General features: G+C 41.2%; 1 protein-coding gene across 3 annotated transcripts; it reads left to right on the forward strand.

The window, feature by feature from the left end:
* Positions 1-2,736: 2,736 nt before the first annotated feature.
* CCDC110 (coiled-coil domain containing 110) lies at positions 2,737-16,281 on the forward strand. Of its 3 annotated transcripts, none has more exons than XM_033160554.1 (7): positions 2,737-2,865; positions 2,965-3,063; positions 5,587-5,639; positions 6,976-7,041; positions 7,902-8,012; positions 8,908-10,855; positions 15,669-16,281. In XM_033160554.1, exons 1-7 carry the CDS (start codon positions 2,805-2,807, stop codon positions 15,854-15,856), a joined length of 2,526 nt encoding a protein of 841 aa, XP_033016445.1. In that variant the 5' UTR covers positions 2,737-2,804; the 3' UTR covers positions 15,857-16,281. The 3 variants fall into 3 exon arrangements, with proteins under 3 accessions (XP_033016445.1, XP_033016447.1, XP_033016446.1); XM_033160556.1 differs by lacking the exon at positions 15,669-16,281 and adding an exon at positions 11,735-11,805; XM_033160555.1 differs by lacking the exon at positions 2,965-3,063 and having other exon boundaries at positions 2,744-2,865.
* Positions 16,282-16,987: the final 706 nt, after the last annotated feature.

Here is a 16,987-nt window from a genome sequence, read left to right on the forward strand (position 1 = left end):
TACTTCCCAGGTGTTTGTTACCTTCGTATCCAGGGGAAGTGGGAAGACACATTCAGGAATATAATGTTGAAGAAATGTGACTTGAGGTGGTAGAAGCAGTGGTGGCAAATATCTCAAGTTTTTAAAGGGGAGGGAAATAGAGGAAGATGTCTCAAATTAGCAGTTGTTGCATCTGCATAGGGCAAAATAACTTCAACCTCATACATTTTTGGAAGAAAACTCTGTGATAAAGTAAGTTTAAGCTTGTGTTAGAGAAGTCAAGTGCAAGACTGCTGACAGGTGACGGCTAGTATGAAAATGGTATACAGTACATACCTTAATGTTAAGACTGTAGCCCACTTTATCTCCTCCAGGCATTGTTATTGCAATGTTCTGATGTAACCTATATCTTCACCTGACGGAAAAACATCTATCCTCAAACCCTTTCTAAACCTCCTAATCCAGGCCCCCATCTAGCCTCTGGCACTATCCCCAGGCCACATCCCCCACCTGAAAATATGCCCCTTCTCTAGGAGACACCAAAATGTTTTTTGTTGGGGAAAGGGTAGTGGTTGGGAGTACATTGAAAACAAATACATGAGAAGAAATTGCAAAAAGTACTTGTGAGTTGAGTTCTCAGAGGAAAGGAAAGAGCTGGAGAATAAAGCTATCAGAGGGCACGATGCATATCGTTTTCCCAACAGAGACACAAGTAGCATAAGATATGTGAACCATGTTTGGTTGTGTGCCAGAGGTTTCTGCCAGCACATGACACTTACTGTGGGGTCATTCAGCAAGTTAAATACAGGCTAGCTGTAGATGTTGGGGGAAGAGATCAACTCTGGCGAGTTACCTTACAAGGACAGGGGTTTGGTGTTCTCAATAATAAAAAATCTACACTGTCAGTGTGGCAATCCGCACAAAGAGAGCCCACACAGATGACCAAACTACCCTAGGGTACTTTGGTTATCTCTATCAACCTGCAGTGGAGTTCCAGGGCCCCAAAGGCAACAGCAATGGCTTACTATATTTTGAAGTCAGTGAAGTAAAACATTATCATCTATAGAGGCCTCCCCACCTTAAAACCAAAGTCTAAAATGACTGAATTGCACAACTGTCAACCTGCTAATTGTTGTGGTCGACTGAAAAGTTGCTGATATCTTGCCAAGCTGTGTCCATCAGTTCCCTTATGCTATGTGTGGGGGAAAATAAGAGCACAGTTGCCACAGCAACTAATTAATTTCCTAAGACAGGCCCTACCATGTCAAGGTACCATTTCTTCAGCTGGAGGCTTAAGCAGTAGGGAGTACGCATAGAAACATAAGAAATAAATCAGGCCATCAATCCATCTAGCTCAGTATTGTCTACACTGACTGGCAGCAGCTCACCGGGGTTTCAACCAGGGACCTTTCCCAGCCCTATCTGGAGATGCTTGGGGTTCATAATGGGACCTTCTGTAAGCAAAGCAAGTTATAAAAATTGCTTTCACCCATGGGTTACAGGAGGGATAGGCCTCACTGTGAACACAGAAAATCTTCCTTCTCCAATGAAATAGATATTGAGCATGCAGTTCTTTCATTGTCACGAAACACTGAAGTATAAGACTCAAATCCTGCTATATTAAAATAAATGAGACAGAATCTTTTTGTTCTCTATAAGAATCTACTGGAATGGAAAGAAGAAGTGTTGCTGCTGCTACCACATGACAATGGTGACAACATTCCAGGTCTAATTTTATATGCTAGTCAAAACCATTATAACAAAGGTACCAGCAAAATCACAATGCAGAGTAAACTTTTAAATACAGCAGTAACATATACGCTGTTGTATAACATTGTTGGGATCGATCCCAATTGGTTGGACTGTGGAACTGGTGTAGGAGGGGTTTTGCTAACTGTGTTCTAAATTCTAGAACTATTTGGAGACCCTTAATAGTGGGTCTACATTACAATATTTCCTGTAGTTTAAGAGACCTGAACCTAAAACAACCAATAAATAGTGTCCCTGGTTTTCAGATCTTTATAATTTTAGGAACTCTCTCCCCTCCCCCTCAACTTTGGTTTCCTTTTTTTTTTTGAAGTTTTCAAACAGATAAAACTCTATTATTGTTATTATTATTAGTGCTATTTTTTTCTAGAAAAAAGGTGCTGGAACTCACCATGAAGTTCTCCCTTGTTCTCTTATAATGGCAATGGTGCCCACCTGAGAGGTGCCAGATGTGAGTTCTGGCAAGTTCTGGCTGAAAAAAAAGACATTATTAGGCCTACTATTACTATTACTACTACTACTACTACTACTGGTTTAATGGCTGGCTGCATTTCAATCTGATTCTATTCTACGGATTCTTTTATTCTTATGGCATTAATGTTTCAGTCTGAGATTTCTTATTTTGCACAGTGCGACCAGCCTTGAGAAGGCTTGGATCTTAAAAGGCAAAATAAAACAAGAACAAGACAAGAACCACCTTATCGGACAAATGAATCTGACACAATTAACCTACCAACTCATAATACTGTGTGTCCCTCACCCCTGGGTGCTCGGGTGCTTTGCTCTACAACTTCCCAGGCGACAAAATCCGTTTAAGGGAATATCTAAAATGACGGTTATTCCAACTTTTCGAATCTACAAACCTTTACCTCAGAATTTACCTCAGAATCCTGCAGGGGTAGCGCGCGGCCTCCAGGGGGCGTAGCGAAATGACGCGAAACGTTGAGAACGCTGCACAAGGAACCTTCCCTCGCGCGCCCCCGTCTCTATGGAAACACGTTCCTTGGCAACCCCAGGTAGCCGAGTGGCGGTTTGAAAGCCTGAGAGCCTCAGTTTGAATGGGACGAGGATCGTGCGGGCGTACGCGAGGAGGAATGATGAGAGCCGGTGTTGGCTATAGTGAGTCAGGCGGGAGCGGGGAGGGGTTAAAAGTTAGCCGGGCGGGCGGGGAAAGCTTCCGGCAGGAGACATCTGTATTAACGCAAGGCTGCGTTGCAGGAACCCAGGAGTGCGGCAGGACGAGCGCTCCCAGTTTCGGGAGGCTGCGGGAGGAAGAGAAAGGCTCTCCCTTGGGGCGCCAAGACGCCGCAGCCGCAGGTGAGCTGACTCCTCTCACCTGGACGTCGACAGGCCTATGATGACACTTTTATTATTATTATTGAAAACGCTGCCCTGTCCTCCTCCCTGGTTGGTATAGGGATGCTGCGATGGGCAATGATGTAATCTGTAACAGCACAGCACCGTGGTGGGTTATTGTACCCACCCTCTGTGAGATGTTTCCCTGCACCCTTCCTCCATCATAATGTGAAAATAACAGTTTTTCAAAAATCATTACCAGCGTGTAACAGACTTCAGCACCCAGATGCACCCTTGCACCTCTCTCTCCCCAAACTGCTTACTCTAGCAGTAACCTCAGCGGTAAAGTACTTCACTTCCACAGCTGTACCCAGAACTAAGGTTCCACTGAGTGCCACTATGGCAATTTTGTTTTTCCTGTGGTCAGCAGGGCAATGTCACTTATTTATTTATGGGATTTATACCCCTGCACTTTAGTTTAAAACAGTGTCTCCCAAATGTGGGTCTCCAGCGTTTTGGGGACTTTACAATTCCCATCATCCCTAGCCACAGGTCCTGCTTAGCTATAGGGATGGTGGGAGTTGTAGTGCAAAAGACAGCTGGAGATCCAAGTTTGGGAAACACTGGTTAAAAGGCTGTTGGAGGGGCTTATCAAAATCAGTACTAAGATGGCCCACAAAGACATGACACATGAGGAGAAATGAATGGGGGTGGGGGAAGCAAGGTCAAGCACAGGTTCTGCACATCACCATTCCTATAACCAGTGGTTCCCTGTGCAACCCTAAAATTCAGTGTGTGTGCCCCCACCTCTTGCACTCCATTCTACAGCATTGTTGTGGTGCAGTGCAGTGCCCAGTGTGGCCAAACCACTTGTGTTACTCTAAAACCACCTCTACCATAACATGGTCTAGCTGTCCTACTCATTGGTGAAGGGTCTCTCTCCTCTGAAGCACTCCTCCTATCAGATCAAATCCAGGAGTACAGCTGCTGTGAATGTCTCGGTTAGGGGGACAGGAGAGTACCTGCTCACACAGTTCTTTCCTCAAACATCTGGTAGTTAGAATTATCACAGAACAGGGACTGATAGAGTTCCCCTCTTTCCTCACTGATCTGTGGCAGTTCTGGCTGACCTGCCCTCCTCAGAACCACCATTTCCCCTGCCTGGCCTGATCAGATCCAGGAACAGGGCAGGTGACAGTTTCCAGACCCAAAAAACAAGGCAGCTCCCTTCCATACAGTTCTTCCCCCAGTGGCTCATTAACTGTGGAAAAGCATTTTTGTTATATAGCATCCTTAAATGGGGGTGCTCTGTTTAAGCCATTCTCTGCACCTCATAGGGTATCCCTAGTCCATCTCTGTAGCAGCACCATAGGTTTCTCACTCCCTCTATGGGCCAGACTCAATGGGATGTGAGAGTTCCTTCCATTATAGCATTCCTGGCTTCTTATGTGTTTTCAAAAAACAGTAGCACATGTGTGAGTGAGATGTGGATGAGGGCACCAGGAAGTCGCCTGAATAATTGGTCCATCTAGCTCAGTATTGCCTACCCTGACTGACAGCACCTTTCCAGGATTTCAGACAGGGATCTTTCCCATCCTACCTAGAAATAGTGCAGATTGGAACTGGGACGTTCTGCCTGAAAAGGAATTGCTCTATCACTGGGCTACAGCCCTTTCCCAAGGTCTCCCTCCATGGGCAAAAGCCAATTGGGGGAGGAGGGTTTAAGTCAGCCATAGCAACAAAGGCTAAACTGGCAGGAGAAGAACACATCTTCTTTGACCTGGTTGAATACTATTACCCAAAAGCAACAAGTTGTGCACCATAAATGATTCCTTATGGCTGTGGAACATTTGACATATAGGCACATGGACTCAGTTGAGAGAATCAGAATTGTAGAGTTACAAACCCCTGCACAGCAGGAATCTTTTTGCCCAACGTGGGGCTGGAACCCACAACCCTGAGATGAAGAGTCTCATGTTCTACTGCCTGAGCTATCCAGTGGCAGGCCTGTTCATATATTTTTTCTCTATTTCTCAGGAATAAAATATTCTGGCATATTTTCTAGTATCAACCAGATTATACGATGGCAAATTTACTGCTGGATATAGTGTTCCAAACAGGCCTGGGACCTTTAATATGTCAATTTCCAAGCCTTAGAAATTATGACTTGTATGGAGGTAACAAAAAAGTAACATATATTTGTTCCCAATCTGGCATGAATATATGCTTACTAAGAACTAAACAGGCACATAAAAATACAGAATGTCGGAAGGAACAAGTGTAAATATGCATTAAGATGTTCTTGATTTAGGGAACACACTCTTGGTCTAGGTCAGGGATAGTGATTATGTAGTCTTACTTACAAAAGCTGTTGAGTTCCTACCATTGCTGACCACTGACCATGCTAGCTAGGGCTGATGGGGTTGGAGTCCAATAGCATATTAAGGATCATAGATTCTCCACTCTTGGTCAAGGTACTAAAGTTTAAAGCTTCCAGACTTTCCAAAATTATATTCTTCAGGGCTTATTGCACTGATTTTTCAGATAAATCTGCTTCAGGAAGAGATGGTCAAGTCCAGCCACCATCAGCATTAAAAGTAAGTTTATCTGTTTTGGATTTGGGGGGTGGGGTGGGCCAAGGGCTAAAATCCTTGCTAAAATACATAAATTATGGCTAGAAGAGAAGGTGGTTCAGTATGGATTTTAACCTTACTAAAGTTCTTTAGGCTGTTACCTTGTTCTTATATAATATGTTGTTAGGATTGTCCAGCCTGTGCTCCTGCAGCTGACTACCAGCTCCATCAGGTGCACCAGCTGGGACCTACCTGCCTGCGCACTGGCTTGCCATAATTTTACATGCTCTGGTTATCTCCCGCTTGGACTACTGCAATGGGCTCTACATGGAGCTACCTTTGAAGGTGAATCAGAAACTACAAGTAATCCAGAATGCGGCTGCCACACTGGTGACTGGGAGTGGCCGCCTGGACCATGTAACATCAGTCCTAAAAGATCTACATTGGTTCCCAGTACATTTCTGAGCACAATTCAAAGTATTGGTGCTGACCTTTATTAACCCTAAATAGCTTTGGCCCTGTATACCTGAAGGAGTGTCTCTACCCCCATTGTTCAGTCTGGACACTGAGATCCAGCTCCAAGGGCCTTCTGGCGGTCCCTCATTGCGAGGTTACAGGGAACCAGGCAGAGGGCCTTCTTGGTAGTGGCGACCGCCCTGTGGAACACCCTCCCATCAGATGTCAAGGAATTAAATATATATCTGACTTTTAGAATACATCTGAAGGCAACCCTGTACAGGTAGGTTTTTAATGTTTGTGTTTCTTTTAAGATAAAAAGAGAACATGGGCCTGCTTCATTATCCTGAACCATTTGTATAACCTGATCCAAAGATATTTTCTTTTGGCAGCAATGTTGTGAACATAGTGCAGAATTCAACATGCACCATACAGATATCAAATATACCTAGATCAACTATTTTCAAAACTACATGGCCAAAAGAGAGAGATCACTGTCTAACAGAGCAATCAAATTCCTTCTCTGCCCAGTTTAGCCAGCCAGCAAAGAGGAGTCCCACCAGCAGGAGTCAGTGGAAAAATTCAAAATGTGTTCTGGGGGCAGAGCTGAGCTGGCATGGGATCCATAGGATCCTGAGCAGGTCTCAGTACAGTGGCATGAGACCTGATCTGAGCCTGATGGCTGCGCCAGCTTGGAGTCAGATCAGTGATCAGGCCTGGATTTGGCTCTGCCATTGTGCCCTGCCATACCTTCAACCATTTCCTCCTGCTACAATGGTATGCCGTTTATATCTGGTAAGATAATAAATAGCAAGTAAAGATCACAATCTAGGCATAGGAAGAAAAAGTGCAGACTATTGCAGAATATACAGAATATGTCTAATTAATTAATTTTACAATATAGATCTTACAACAGCAGTTGGATTCATTTCAAGCCCTTCGACAACAAACTTTGCAGAATGTCAGCATGGTAAGACCAAGCCCTAAACAAGGTTTAATTCCTCATTCAGTACACAACCTTTCTAAAGGCCTCTAATATTCACATGTTGCTTTTACGTGTCAACTTTTTATTGTTATTCTCCTGCTCTGGATCACCTCTTCCTCTCAAAATTCCTTGCAATGATCATCTGCCACTTGGTTCCCCAATTCCAGATAGTAGATAAACTGCAGCTGGCTGGCTATTGGACACTTTGCATAAATGCCTGTGGTGAAGAAGGCCGTTTCAAGTGTCAAATCACCTTCCCTTTTCTTTTTCCAATGATTCCCACTCCTACAAGATATAGTTATACGTATATATCAAAGTTCTGATAAACTTTGGGGTTTCCCATTGTGGAAGCAAGAAGGGACTGATCATGCTTGCCAACAATATACAGTATGGATATATAAATATTATTGTTATTTCCCCCCCCCCAGAGGTTCCAAAGTAAATAGTATAGTCATAGATACCATGATTTGCTATCCAGCAACACATCCGATAATAAGTAATACTAAATATTTAAATTCTGCAAATGCTGCAGGGTGGGGTGGTGGTGGTAAGTCCCACTGAACTCAGTGGAACTTACTTCTGAGTAAGTGACATGCATACAGTTGTACTCGAGTATTTTTAAGAATAAAAATAAGTTGCTACCAGGCTTAAAACGTGGGTGTGGTTCTCCCAATATTAGTGGGCTGCTACAATTCCCATCATCTCTGACTATTGGCCATGCTTCTAGGACATGATGCAAGCTGGAGTCCAACAATGTCTTGAGGGCCACAGCTTCCCACCTCTGCCTTTAAACCAATATAAAAAGGATGAAAGCAGGATAACTATCTCACTTCCTGTTTCTTCAGGTTCAGTCTGAAATCAACCATATACTTAATAAAAATATAACTGATATGAAGAGTCCAGAATTTATTCCAGACAATTTACTTTTGACCAGCTCGCCTATCAACACTACTATGGTACGTGGGGTTGTTTTGCTTTGTTTTGTTGACAGTAATTATATAATGACATTTTATGGGTCAAAGGAATCCCTCGGCTGAATTTACCATCACTTCTGATCCAGAGAGCAGTCCATGTAATATGCACCACAGTGCTCCATAAAGTAGAGAGCAAGTGTACTGCCACTTGGGATATAATTAATTTTCCTTGACTTTGTGACATTATAATCTTGGACATAAATGCCCCAGTTTCCTGAGGTCAGGAGCTGGAGTCAGGCGTAGGTCAGCAATAAAACAAAAACATGGTGTCAGTGAAGATAGCTCTTTATTCAAAGAAACCAAACAGTGCAGGCCTAGTGATCCAAGCAACTCTTCCCAGTAGGTCTTGCCCCAATGAAACAGTTGCGAGGACTGAAGGTTCCCACCTTCCCACCACTCTCTATGGCTCCTTCTCTCCAGGGTCTTTCCCAAGCAGTCACAAACTGCATCTGTGCACAACCCAATTCCTTGTTGAATCACTTTTTGCTTTTCCCTGCCTACAGCCCTACCATCTTAAAAACAAGCACCCGCACAAAAGAACTCAATATGGAAAGGAGAGGAGAAGGGACACAAAAGGAAAGGGAGGCAGTAACTAGAGGTAATAAATTGGGGAGAGCTAGCATACTTTCAAATGCTGTTCAGACAGTTGCAAAGAGAGAAAGGTGCAGATGTCAGGAGGCAGTGATTCTGTGGAATAAAATATGTATCAAAACCTATGAGTTGCATAGAGTTATTTCTGTGGAATAAAATATGTATCAAAACCCTTTTGGAAACAGCCACTCTATGCAACTCATTGGTGGTTCCTAGCTATGTTTCCTCGGTTGTTAAATACTGAAGGCCTTCTGATTTGACTGTTATCCCTTTCTCTGTCTCTCAGCCAAGAGGGCATCAAGAAGCGCTGCTGTTGAAGAAAAAAAATCATCTTGGTAACAGACCAGGTGCCAGTAATTGTCTACAAACCAATTTCAACACTGTATTTGGAAAGCCGGTCACAGGTGAACACATTCCAGATCAGGTTCTATCAAAATATATAGCAGTTGAAAACCATGCCCCAACATGTAGAAATAAAGGTATTCTGCCTCGGAATACTGACCAAATATTGAAGAGGTCTGCAAACAACTTTTCCTCCCCATCTTTTGTTGGTTTGGAAGCAGAAGAGATGACTCTTCGAAGGGAGAAGAAAAATTGGGATGAACCTAAAGTGTGCGTGGCATTCCGTAAGTATGAGGAGGAAGAGGAAGAGGAGTCCTTGACTGAGAGTGTGAGTTCCTCTTTCAAGGATACGAAAGATGACGGCAAAAAGACCTGTAAGCATGAACGAGTTACTTTTGAACTTCAAAACTCTCCTAATATTATGAGTGGTAAAGACAATGATTCTGGTTATCTGTCAGAACAGGATCTAATAGAAAAGGGAATGTCATATGAGGATTTTAAACCTAGGGGAATTTCAGAACTAGATGATTCTGATGAGTTGCATATTAAAGAAAATATTGCACAAGCAGCATATGATAGAAAGCTGCAGATGAATTTCCTGTCCAAATACAGACCAACAAAGATAGACCAACAAAGGCAGCTGCTTAGCATAAACCAAGAGCTCAGAAAACATCAGGAATTCTGTGATGCTGTGTCTGATGAATATGCTAAAAATGTTAGATGGTTAGATACACCTGACAGAGAATCTGAACATGTCTGTAATAAGGTGATGAACCATGAAGATGAAAATGAATTGAAACACCTTACTGATGTAATACAGTCTCTGACAGAGCAAAATTCAAAATATCAGAAACAAATAAAGGATTTGCATGATGAGAAGAACAGCCTTCAAGAAAGGCTAGTGAAATCTGATGAAGATTGCAAGGAATGCCTTAAAGAAGTGAAAAGACTACTGAAGAAATGCAAGGAGTTTCAACAGCAAAAGGCAGCTCTGGAAGAAAAGCAGGATCAGCTTTATTCTCAAAATCAACGTATGATGTGTGAGATAAATGATTTACAACAGAAAGACCAGAAAACACAGGAAACCCTGGCTTTTTCCACACATGAAAAAAGTGATCTGATTGTGTCCTTAAAAAATTTGGAAAAACAAGTTTCAACCCTTCAAGAAGAAAATAAGAAGCTAGGCGGGGAAGTACTTCAGCTAACAGACAACAAGGGTTTGTTGGAAAAGGTGGTTGGAGAAAACCAGAATGAAATGCAACAACTGAAGATAAATGAGAAGACTACACTATCGAATCTGGAGGCTCTTATTAGGATGACGCAGTCGCTTAAAGATGAAAAACTGAGTCTTGAAAAGGCATTGCAGGAGGTGCTCACTGTGAAAGAAGTCCTGCAGAAGGGGCTTGAAGAGGCCCAGTCAGGCAGAAGTAATACTGAGGAAAAACTTATGATGGAACGTAAAAGTGCAAAAATAGAAATTGGAGTTTTGAAAACTAACTTGTCAAACATGGAACGAGAGTGTGAGAGGATGAGAATGGTAGTAGCAGACATGACAGACGAAAACCACGTTCTTAAAAAGGAGCTGAATGCGTATAAACAGGAGGCTTCTGATTGCAGAAATAAAACAAGACTACTGAGCGAGCAGCTCCTGCTGATGGAAAATGAAATACGCTCTACAGAGAACGAGAGAGATGTGTTGCAGTTTGAAGCACGCCGTCTCCAAAAGAATAATGCTAGCCTCAGGGACCAAGTTACGGCTTTGGTCGATCAACAATTTAAGCAAAGGCATAATTCCAGAAGCCAAAAGCAAAACGACCAATTTGCAGATCCCAGTGAAATCTGTGAAGAAATATCTAGCTATCAGCATATTTCTTTAATACATAACTCACCAGGTATGTTTTGCTTTCTGATATGTAAAATTTAACTCTGTTCTAAGTCTTTATTAGTCTGAGGAAAATGATAGTTGGTGTCATCCTTAGGGCTAATGTAAAATAAAATAATAAATGCTTAGATTAAAAACAACAAGAAATCACGGCAATGCCTGAAATTTTAGGGTGCAATTCATCAGGCCTTTCCCCTCCCTCTCAGGCAAGACCCTTGGACATGTGAGAGGCAGTCATTTCTTGAAGTGCACCCAGGTATATAACTTATATAGTCATTTAGTGGTCCCTCTTCTCAATATGCCCTTGATCCAGAAGTATTCCAGACCTGAGCATGAGGTCTGGACACAGCTGGACATGTGTGGGGAAAATATTGTGCACTCAGTCTATAGATATTTTCAGCCACAACCAGCACTGAGAGAAATCGCTAGGTATAGCTGATTTTTAAAACACATTTGATTTTGTCTGTGTTGTCATTGTCAATGAATATAAAAATGTCAATGAATCCAGCTTTTTATAAATTTATAGTTCTGGTAAGAAAAAAAGTTTTTAAAGTGACTTTTCCTCTGAAATGTGTGTAGAATATAACCCTGACAGATGTGTTTTACTAATTTAAGTAATAAACAAACTGGGAGAAATTTATTTAAGAAACTGGGAGAAATTCATTTAATGTTGATAAAGAGCTGATCATAAGAATTCTTAGCTTTGATTGCTTTTGGAATTGGTTTAAACTAACCTACCATCAGTGAAATATTAGCATTAGCTTCAGTGACTTATTTGATTGATTCCTGAGACATCATGGTTATACAGTATAGGTTTGTAGTTACCACAGTCTCCAACAGTGAATTTCTCTGGGGGGTTTTTCTTAAAGAAAGCTGTCTTTTTTTCCAGGCAGTTCCAGACAAACTCCAACAATCTGTCCTTCAAAGAAAGCATAATAAAATTTTCTTCTTTGAAACCTGTTTTTAAACTCTCCTATCCATTTACTACCATTTCCCCTTAAGTCTTTGAATAAAAAATTGGGATGATGTTTTACAAGTAACCAATGATAATGAAGTTTTACACCTCTTTTTTCACATCATATCGTTGCCTAATCCTAATACATGCCTGATTGCTAAGCAAGCAATAATGTAGCCTCATGAACTAGCAGAAGCTACAAAATTATAACATCAAGTTCTAACAATACCCAGAAACAAAACCACCATATTGAGACAACTATATAGGGAAGAGTGCATTAGTCAAATATGTTTCATAACCTACATGCATGAAAATAGTTTGTATTGCTTCCAAAGAGGCCATATGAGAAGGGAAAGTATTTCCTTTTGACATTAAATCCTGTTAGCTCAATCTAGTTAATCATTGTAAATTTTGGTAGCAGCTATGCACAATATACAGTGCACACATTTTAAAATGCTTTAGACCACAGGCCTATACATGCCTGCTCAGAAGATGAAATTTATGTAAAACACAATCTTACATATTTCTATATGAACGCCATAATGAAGTTGCACTAATATTGACTTACTGAATTAATAATTTCTAGGACAACCTGTTACCCTCCAGATGTTGTGAATTTCCAACAGCCCCCAGCCATTATGGTAAATGGTCAATGATGATGGGAGCTATAGTCTACAACATCTGGAGGGTACCATGTTGATTTCCTTTGCTCTTGGATGATCCCACTGTCATAGTCAGACCACTTCCTGGTGAAAAGTACCAACTTACCCCTTTAGCATTGGGAAACTTGTTAGAATGGCTTGCATCTAGAGACTTGAGTCCAATGGATTCCTGAGTGCTCTGGGAGATTTTCTGGTGAAATTGTGATCTTGTGAAGGCCCTTGTCTCACTAAGGGCACTAAGATGCAGAGGACCAGAGATATGATTGCTCCTGAGTGCCCTCTCCTGAGTGCCCTCTCTGACATCGTGGAGCATATTTGGCTTCCTTGTACACTGGGGAACTACATGCAGTGAAACAGGCTGGATGATTGCCAGAAAGCAGGTGACGGAAATACTACTGCAAAGACGACTGAACATGCATTAAGTGCACATAACCATGCTTGCTGCATGGCAGTGAAAGCAGCAAAGGCAGCCTATTTTGCTGCTTCCACTGTGTCCTCAAGAAATTGGCCAGCAGAACTCTTCAGGGTGGGCCAAGACTGTTAACAACCATGGCGGTGGATGAGGCTCAAGCCTCTGATACCTACCTCATTTTACCAATTTCAGTTGCTAAGATAACTGGCTATTCCTGGATCAGGATAGCTTGCACACAGTTGTGCATGCATCAGTAAACTCATGGCTTGATTACTGCAATGTGCTCTTTTCAGGGCTGCCCTTGGGGTTGGTCTGGAATCTGCAGCCTGCCAGGACTAGGTTGCAAATGACCACCATATAACAGTTTGCTTGCAGGATTTGTACTGGCTGCCAATATGCTACTGGGTTATGTTCAAAGAGTTGGTTCTAACATATAAGGCCTCATACAGTTTAGTACCAGCTTGCTTGAGAGATCGCCTTAGCCTTTATATACCCAGTAGATCACTGTGGTCTGTTGGCAAATTTCTTCTGTAAATTCCAAAGATCTCAGAAGCCTACTCAGAGCAGGGCTTTGAGTGTGGCTGCCCCTTCTATGGAATAGTGTTCATCTCACTATGACAGGTCTCCACCTGCAGTTTCTGGAAACAATTGAAGACATTTTTGTTCCGATAGGCTTCCCAACTGGATAAATTGATATTTTCTGTGAATTTCTGTTTAATAGTTTTAGATTTGTTTAAAATGTATCTGCTCCTTCAGAGTTTTTATTGGTTTTTGCTATTTTTATTGTACATCACCTTGAGATGATTCTGTAGATTAATAATGATCACAGACTCATTGAAGGGACCCCAAGGGTAATCTAGTGCAACCCGCTGCAATACAGGATGGTTATATTGTTAGCAATAATACGGCCAGGGCCTATATTTTTCTGCTACATATATTTCTATAGTCTATGAAGCATAGTTTACAACCCAGCATGTTCCTTTGACAACAGTAGTCAGATTTTGAAAATTTGCAAGTCTTTGGCCTGTTCCTTGTGTTTCTTTTGTGATTTGTTGGCCACACTTTCAGGTTTGACCAACTTTGTATGCATGTATAGTATAATTGGTACTGAAGCTGAAGCAAATCCAAACCACTGGTGTCTAGGACTTTCTACATAGTTACACCAAGCATTTGATATGCTATTTTTTCCATAGAATGGCACATCAACCAAATATATGTAGTTACTGTCAGTGGCACCACCAGTCTCTTCAATAGACCTGATGCTATGTGGAGTCCATATAAACTATTTTACCACACATTCTGTTCAGACTGAATAATGCCACATCTGTGCAAATAGTGTCCATGCCAGGGGGTCATAAACATACCCACTGAAAAATACACAGAGGTGCTCTTTCAGACAGACTGCTGAAGCAGCCTCTGCATTATTTACATACACACAAAAAGGCCGTTAAAATTTATGAGTGACTGAATATTAATGTTACTTCAGTAGAAAGAGTAATAGCTTGTAAAAAATTCAAACCCTTTGGTGTCTGCCCATAAGAATTAATATGTGAACCCATTACACCTCTTCTGACACAATGCAGCAATTTCATTTGTATGCAATGGTGTATGTATCTGTATTCTGACAACTGCATTCTATTGCAGGTAAGCAATCAATTCATGTATTTATATTTGCAAATCTTGGGGAGGGGGGATTTATGTCTGTCATAAAAGTATAAGAGCATGAATATTTTAGGGCCTTTTTGTTTACAATGTGAATTCTAATTTCATTCATTTGCTTTTTGAAAATTGAATTCATATCTTGATGTCAGAACACATCTAAAACAAGCTTCCCTCCAATTATAATTATACCTAATGCAATTTCCTGTGCTCTGTGCACATAGGATTGGGCATCACCTTCCCAACTCCAATGCAAGAGCACAAATAAGTCCCTATGGAGCACAGGTGGTTCCCCCTGCCTACTGCCATGGCATAAAAGTGAAGTGTGACCGTGACAGCATCCTCTAGTTCCTTCGCAGAACATTCTGAGTCTTCCAAACCTTTAGGGGTTACAAAGGGTGGCAACAATCTCACTGTGGGGTTCAAAGGTAGGGACTTTCATGCCAAGTAAATTGGAGCCCAACAGCTCTGCTCCATCCTTTTGTAGCTGAAATGGAGCAAGCCTCTGCTTAAGTAGATTAACAGACTTAGGCAATTTAGTTGCTCTGTATTTACAATATGAATACAGAGAAAAATCCACATGAAAAAAATCGGACAAGAAGAAAGCTTTCAGTTGTGGTTACAAGTACTGCAATAATCAGGATGATTGTTCCACATTTAAATGTGAAACAGATTAAGTATATAAACTTGCTTGTGTGTGGCACTTGTCCTTTACCGGAAGGTGATATAGCTGCTGCTGAAATATCTCTTTCCTAGGGCATAGGTCGTTTAAAAGGTCTTGCAGAGGCAGGGATGTTGTCTGTCAACAGATTACACCCTGTGCCCTCAGCTTTGGCAGAATCATTGAGCTCCTCTAAGGCTAACTTTTGAGTACATTGAGCACCCCGCTAACTTACCTATGAAGCAAGGACCTAGGAAGAAGAGAAGGTTAAACTACCCTGTCCCTCTCAAGACTGCATACTATATTATTTGTTCCTAAACATCTAAGGGAGAGATATATACTTATCAAACAGGGAAGGAAAGTTTGTTTTACGTCCTATCAGCTGTGGGAATTCCACTGCAAATAATTAAATTGGTTAGTTCATTAGATCTTAAAGCTATCTTATCTTCTTTCCTAACATTTCCAATTTGGTAGAGTGTGGAAAGATTTCTGAAATCCGAAAGAAACTGGAAGAAGAGGAACTCTATACAGAAAAGAAGCACAACACCACCAAGAAGCTCTACAGTGCTTTTTCAGTCAGCTGCACCACATCCGTCATAAAAGAGTCAGGTTTTCCAACTGCTGTGCAGAAGAAATATAGCACTATTTGCTCTGCTACTTAGTGCTTTAAGGGTTCTGCCCATAGAAGTTAAGCACTACTCTATTTTCCAATTGCTGTGCCTGAGAAGCATAACAAAGAGCAGAACAATCAGAAATCCAAGTACTATGAAAGAAACTAACTTGAGGATGTGGATGAGAAAGAGATTTGAGCTGCACACACACAATACATATTTATGGTTACTTTTATACTATCCCCATTCGTTTCAGCTGGAGCTGTTTCCTCAAAGAATGAAACACCTGACAATGTTTTGGATGCGATTTTATGCTATTTCAATTCTAAGAAAGGAGATAATCATCTGAGCTTTGTCATAATTGTTCACGGAATATAAAAGGAGGCAAACTGGAAATAAAGACAATTTCTGGTGAAATGTAAAACTTGAGTATTGTACACAAACCAGTCTTCATTTAAAAATCTTCGCATTTAAAACACTTGAAAGAGTTTTATTATTGCATTGCTTTATATCTTAATGTTTCTTTGGACACTATTTGTAGTTGGTAGAGAAAAACAAAACTAAAGTAGAAGTTAAGGGTACCTTGCAGGAAACCATAATACGAGGTCATCCCATTAAGGACATCTTAGCTAATTATTCATGAGTTATTGAACATAATAAAAGAGGCAAACACTTTTTTTTAGATTGTGCATATAGAAAATGGACTACTGTACTTAGAAAATTCATTTCCCCTTCTCTTTTTCATAGGAACAAATGCTCCTCCTAAGATAGTGTCTGCTATTTATAGTTCTTCCAGTAAACCAATAATGTTTTTTAAATAATAATAAAAACCCTACTACCCAGAGTAGCATCAGAACCATATTTTAAAGTTAACCAAAAACATTTTAAACGGATCTGTTGATTAATCACCCACTGCATTCCTATCAAAGCAATAATAGCATTGTGTCTAGATTGGAATGGGGGGGGGGATGAAAGAGAGATCTGCAGACTTTAAAGGTTCATCATGGACGTGCTCTGGTCTATGGGGTCACGAAGAGTCGGACACGACTGAACGACTGAACAACAACAACATGATAGCAAAAGAAGGGAGGAAATGGAACACTTGGAATAGTCTCTCACCATGGAGCTTTTGGAGTTGTAACCATGGGAAGGGGGCTTTGGGGATCTGGATTCCTAGATATT

Source organism: Lacerta agilis, chromosome 9 (genome assembly GCF_009819535.1).
Source record: "Lacerta agilis isolate rLacAgi1 chromosome 9, rLacAgi1.pri, whole genome shotgun sequence".
NCBI lineage: Eukaryota > Metazoa > Chordata > Lepidosauria > Squamata > Lacertidae > Lacerta > Lacerta agilis.

Excerpts from the sequence above, each read along its gene's own strand:
- CCDC110 (XM_033160554.1), top strand. The coding sequence starts at position 2,805 with ATGGGACGAGGATCGTGCGGGCGTACGCGAGGAGGAATGATGAGAGCC. Across the intron at positions 5,640-6,975 it reads AGCCACCATCAGCATTAAAA|ATCTTACAACAGCAGTTGGA; the intron begins GTAAGTTTATCT and ends TTTACAATATAG. Across the intron at positions 10,856-15,668 it reads TTTAATACATAACTCACCAG|AGTGTGGAAAGATTTCTGAA; the intron begins GTATGTTTTGCT and ends CCAATTTGGTAG.